The 6,000-nt window shown below is 34.9% G+C and overlaps 1 protein-coding gene across 4 annotated transcripts in view; it reads left to right on the top strand.

Annotated features, from left to right (window-relative positions):
- Nucleotides 1-4,354, top strand: part of LOC129575948 (protein yellow-like) — a 23,253-nt gene extending 18,899 nt beyond the window's left edge. The window contains exons 1-6 of one of the 4 annotated variants that reach the window (XM_055460209.1): nucleotides 187-442; nucleotides 1,974-2,234; nucleotides 2,296-2,489; nucleotides 2,546-2,951; nucleotides 3,094-3,455; nucleotides 3,729-4,354. In XM_055460209.1, the coding sequence (XP_055316184.1) occupies nucleotides 2,042-2,234; nucleotides 2,296-2,489; nucleotides 2,546-2,951; nucleotides 3,094-3,455; nucleotides 3,729-3,839 (1,266 nt within the window). In that variant the 5' untranslated portion in view covers nucleotides 187-442; nucleotides 1,974-2,041 and the 3' untranslated portion in view covers nucleotides 3,840-4,354. Of the gene's footprint in view, nucleotides 1-186; nucleotides 443-589; nucleotides 1,364-1,395; nucleotides 1,660-1,973; nucleotides 2,235-2,295; nucleotides 2,490-2,545; nucleotides 2,952-3,093; nucleotides 3,456-3,728 lie in introns of those variants that run through there. The other 3 variants (XM_055460207.1, XM_055460208.1, XM_055460210.1) reach the window with 3 other exon arrangements.
- Nucleotides 4,355-6,000: the final 1,646 nt, after the last annotated feature.

Raw genomic sequence — 6,000 nt, 5'->3', positions numbered from 1 at the left:
CTCGCCAGCAACTAAAATCTGACTTTCATGTGTTGAACCGTACATTTCAAAAGTGTAAAATGTTGCTACAGTATTATGAAACATAGCAAAGTTCAACGATATGACACTTACAATTACCCATCACACAAATAATTACTATAATTTCCAGTGCTTTCGCTTCATTTTACACGTTACAAATTTGGGTTTTTTCCCTTCATAATTCTACGGTTTTTCCCATCGTCATCAAAGTTTGTAAAACTCGTGTATTCTGAATGGTTTTTGAAACTCCAACTGAAGATTCTGTTCAGTTTAAGTGATCGCTCAGAAATGTCAAGTGTTATTAAATAGTGGCTGAGAATATTGAACTTTGATTAATTCTCACGCAACATCGATCAAAATTCAAACATTCAGCAGTTATTAGCCTCAAATTTTAAATCAATCGCAACGTCAAAAAGTGAATCAGGTATATATTTTGTTTGTTTGTGTCAATTGAACTTTGTATGTGGGCACCCAATACAGGTTTGGTGAATTTAAAAAAAGTCCGTTCATCGTTCGAAGTAAATGTGCCTTTATTTTTAACGCGTATTTTTTTTTTTTGCCATGCCACACCTAACAGTTGATAAATATTGCCAGACATTACAATAGTGTTTACTTTATGTATTTAAAATGAATTTATGAATTAGTGCCTATTTTGTATGGCTACCGGACCATTTACTAATCACTCAAGTCTAGACTAAAGTGACTAGGAAGTGTTTGTTTTAATAAATAAAATTGAAACTCATTAGATTGTGTATACTTTTTTGGACAATGTCCACTGGACATTGTTCAAGTCAAAATATTATTCATAAACAAACGGTGTGCCCATTCTTTCGGCTCTGGCTGTATTTAAAAATACCTAATTTTAGCAACGAGTGTCAAAGCTTCGAACAAAAAAAAAAAGTTTGTGGGGAAAATACTGTCGCGATAATCTTTTGACCGATAGTGTAACTAGTTCGCAATAGATTCATTCATGTTTTATTCATTACCTGGCCTCATACTAATATACGCATATTATTCGTATTTACGTCGTCTTCTTTCTTCTTTCTTCTCCATTCCTGGGGAATTTTAAAAAGACAAACCACCGAACTTGATTATCGGCCATTTATATTTATATATGAGTAAATGTGTATATAATTTGCTGATATTTGCTTGACACTGTCAAGAAGTCAGTGTCGCTTCTTTGGCTGTTATTCGATCATTTATTTGGTTTTAAAACATCATTCAGTAATCGGACGGGGTTCGATAATATACGTTTCTTTTTCATATTTCAAATAAATTTTGCTGTGATTAGTCGTTGATCTGAAAATTCTATCTTTAGAACTTTATGTGAATATAACTCAAATTCGTAAGTCATAATTCGATTTCAATTTTTAAGTCAAAACTTAGTTTTGGAAGCCGTTGGTTATACAATTAATGTTCGGCCAAAAACATTATTTTCCTCTTTTTTCAATGTACAAATGAATATTTATAAGCAAAATGTGGCAAATGCCTTGTTTTAACAACGAACAACCCAGAAAAAGAAAGAAAGAAAAGAACACACGACCTTGATTTCAGACCCACTTTGATTTCCTGTTGGAATTAATTTTGTTCTTTCATTATCATTTCTGGTCAGAAAATATTCACAGAAAATTTCTACTCAAGGTAAAATTTGACAAATTGTGTGTTGTTCAAAAGAAATTTAAATGAATTCATGAAATATTTTGTTGATAAAAAATGTGTACAAAGTCAAGTGTAATATGATATATCGATCATCGCATTGCCATAGCTCGAGTGTCAAGCATTTCATTTGCGATTTGATAGTTTCATTGAAAAATTTCCAACTTCGAAAACAATCGTTGACTCGGAATGAAATGTGCAAATTTCATTCCCATTTCATTGCTTACGTCTGCGAATTTTTTTTTACCCAATATTGCGTTATTTCTAATCATTTATTTTCTCTATCGCCTTCACATTAGATTCATAACGACTCGCCATTCACTCAAAATATTAATAATTGCGCCATAATTTCGCAAAAAAAAAAACGATGCGATTGACACCAATCGGTGTGATCATATGTGTGATCAGTATAAATGAGATTGCCGGTGTTTATGATAGTTCGAGAAACCTCAAGGTAGTTGCTGAGTGGGACAGTTTGGACTATGTATTTCCGCAACCACATCTGAGACAGCAGGCAATACAAAATGGACAATTTGTGAGAAACAACGGTGTACCAATTGGTATGATCTATTTCACTCTGATCTCTCTTCCATACTCATCTACTGTTGTCGGCTTTTTCAGATGTCGATGTTGATTATCAGGAGAATCTACCTTCTCGCATTTTCGTGACTATTCCACGTTTTACCACTGGAATACCGGTTACTTTGGGCTATGTAGCTGGTCCAGGCAATCTAATTCAACCCTATCCGTCTTATTCATGGCACGAATCGCATGGCCGCGATTGTGATGGCATTACATCCGTTTTTCGGATTGCTGTAAGTAAATAATTTCACATGATTTATAAGTTCTTTCTAATGAAAAACATTTATAGATTGACAAATGTCGGCGCTTGTGGGTGCTTGATACTGGTCGTATTGGAGCTCAGCAATACTGCCAACCACAAATATTGGTCTTCAATTTGAATACCGATACGTTAATTCATCGATACCGTTTCCCACAAGATCAGTACAAGCCTGGCGTCTCTCTGTTCATCACGCCAGTGCTCGATGTACAAGATCCACCGCCCGGAGGAGAATGCCTCAACACAAAAGCATACATTGCTGATGTCACCGGATTTGGCCTTATCGTCTATGATGCGCGCGCGAATCGATCGTGGCGAGTGCAGAATAAATTGTTTTACCCGACTCCATGCTTCGGCACACACACTGTTGCCGGTGAATCGTTCGATTTAATGGATGGACTGTTTGGTTTAGCATTAACACCGGTTTATACCAGAGGTATGTTTCACTTATCCAAATATTGCATCCAAATTGGCGATGCAATCGTGGAACTACTCGAATTTATTTGCATGATTAGTCATAGATTCGTTGGATAATTAAGTGGTCGTCTCTGAAAAATTTAAACAAACTTCTGTTTCAGGCTATAGACATCTGTATTTCCATGCACTGGCCAGCAACACCGAAAACAGTGTTCGATTAGATGTATTGAATAATGCGACGGCATGGCAAAATAATGTGGAAAGTTCACCGAGAGAATTCCGTGAGATTGGACAGCGTGAAGTGCAGGCCACAGCAGAGGCGATGGATAGCAACGGGAACTTATTCTTTGGTTTAGAACGACCATCTGCAATTGCTTGTTGGGATTCTGAGAAACCATACACGCGAGAAAACATGAAAATCGCCGTTCAGAATGACAACACCTTACAGTTTGTTAGTGGACTTAAGGTGATCGTCAATCGGAAAGGAAAGGAAGAACTTTGGGCTATGTCTTGTCGATTCCAGGTACTTTAAATAGTCGTTTTATTTGTTTAAGTTACGATTTTTTTTTGGGTATCGCTCGTAATTATTATGATTATTGTTGCGTTCGCTAATTTGAAAAACTCATTAACTGTTTTTGTTACTATCGTTGAGTTAAACTCCACCAAATAATTGGTTTTAAATTAATGTTAATTCCATTGGCACTTGAATGCTTCAAAAAATCAAGTTTCTGAAAATTATGTAGGAGAAAAAAATTTAAACTAATTTGAACTATTCTATGTATTTTCGTATTTTCAGAAAATTATGACGGGATCAATCAATCCACAGGAAATAAACTTCCGCATTCAGGCTCTACAAGTCGATGAACTATTGGGAGGAAGAAAATGTACTCCGTCACGACCCTATTAGCGATAACACTATTTTAAGACACTACGGCCAAAGCGAACGAATGCAATCGTTCATGATCTTTTACATATGGAATTTTATACAGTCACACCACACGCTCTATATTGACAATGTATTTTTGTTTTAAACCTTCATTTTGATACGCCACTAACATAATTTACACTCAAGTATCTACTTTGTGTATAAAAACGCCATTTAAGGTGCTGCCATCTTGCGTATCATCACTCGTATTTATCACTCACGAAAACTTAGTACTCTCAGATTGGACAAAACGACGAGCATGTGGAGTGACTGATTTTATAGGGAAAATCGTAAACGATTGAAATCGAGAGTAATCTAGCGCCTTGGAAATAGTGCCTTCATCAGTTGTATGAATTTTTTCGTTATATGTGTTCAAAATTTGAATAGCTTGAGTTAAATAATGTTCGTAAATTGACATCGCGTTTGATGGACTTCCAATGACTTATACTTTGTCAATGGTCTTATTTACATTAAAATATAAAGCTATCAAGACAAAACGGTGGAGTTGTTTTTATTTATTTAGCATGGAAAAGTTTAAATTTGTCAAAAGTTTACTTGCGGTCTGACCTCGAAAATAAATAGAAGAATATTTTGGATTGCAAACAGACTTTAATTCTATTCGATCGTCTTCTGTATTCTACGAAAATTGTACATTATTGTTGCTATACTGGTGTATTTTCCTTTTAAAAGTGGTGTGGCGATGTCAATGCTTTGTTTTATCATCAATAGATGGCCATATTTTCTCTCACGTAAATTAGTTGTAGATTTGAAAATTGATATTTTATGAAAAGATTTGCAAAGTTTTTTATTTTTCAAATATTTTTATTACCATTTTAAATTCATTTGGTTTTTATTCGAGAGAAATAAACCAAATAAGGGTTTTAATTCGAAGCTTTACGTTCAACGTTGAGCATTTAAAGTGTTCTAAGCGCAAAAGACAAAAACAAATTTGAAGCGTTTTGTTTTGTGTGCGTATCGAATAAGAGCGATGTGTGTCGGTTCAAAACATTTCAAAGCTAAAAAAAGCTACGGCCTAAAACTTGTTATCAAATGGAGCATGAAACGTTGCAAAAGTCGAATGTGATGACGCTTTTTTTTTCAATTACTCATCGCACAAAGATATGAACTCTGTGGAAGTCTATAATCTCGTTTGATTCATTTTAACAATTGAAGTTCGCAGTTGTTTTCTCTTGAAAAATTGCATATTACGGCATATTACTCATAGCCTCAGTCTCATTTCCAGTGAATTTTATGAAATATCCAAATGAATTTTATCTGAACGAATTTCATACGAACAATCAGTGAGTGTTTTTGTGTGTGCCGAGGAATCAATGTCGCCAATCTACTCTTGTGAGGAGGGATGCACTTGCACATGCATGACATGCCCTTAAATCAATCATTACATTTGTACGCCGCGAGTTCGCATGAATTTTGTCCGAAAAAAAAAGAAGAAGAAGGAGAGAGAAAAAAGTTGGAGAATGTGTCAGACCGAAGTCGAATATCATCGTTCGATTGTAATCAGAACGGTATTGTAGCAGAGAGCGCACAGCGCGCATATTCCATTCCGAAATAATATGTAGTAAATCGATGCACACAGACACTTGCACACAACACATCACCAAAACCAAAACCAAAACGGAGAGACGAATCGCAAAGAAACAAATTCAAGCTACAAGAATTGTCAAAATATTCTATTTTTGGTACTTAGTTCTAAATTGGCACACATACACATGCACACAGTCACACGCATACACACGGAAAACGGTTTCGAGTTCAAAATATTCTCGCATTCAAAGTACGAGTACATTCTACTCTGGAGTTTTCTTTTTGAATTGATTTACGAACTGAAAATATGATGAACGATTTTTAGTCCATATTTAAATTATTTTCTTCCATTTTTCAGTAGAAAATCACGGCGAATGATTATTTTTGCGGTAAATTATTTTGGTCATTTCTGTAGTATTTTGAATAATCATCAGATCAGCAGTTTAAAGACTGATTGGCGTCAGAGAACGGTTAACAATTGACGATAAAACATTTATCAGTGGATGTTTGATTAATCAAAAATTGGATAAAAATTAAAGAACTGCCATTGAAACATAAAGTCAAGTTATTTTCTATTGAAAATAGACCATTCTATGTC

This window comes from Sitodiplosis mosellana, unplaced genomic scaffold (assembly GCF_009176505.1).
Source record: "Sitodiplosis mosellana isolate CC-2019 unplaced genomic scaffold, AAFC_SMos_1.0 Smas_scaffold_6170, whole genome shotgun sequence".
Classification (NCBI taxonomy): domain Eukaryota; kingdom Metazoa; phylum Arthropoda; class Insecta; order Diptera; family Cecidomyiidae; genus Sitodiplosis; species Sitodiplosis mosellana.
This window is presented reverse-complemented; position numbering and strand designations above follow the sequence as displayed.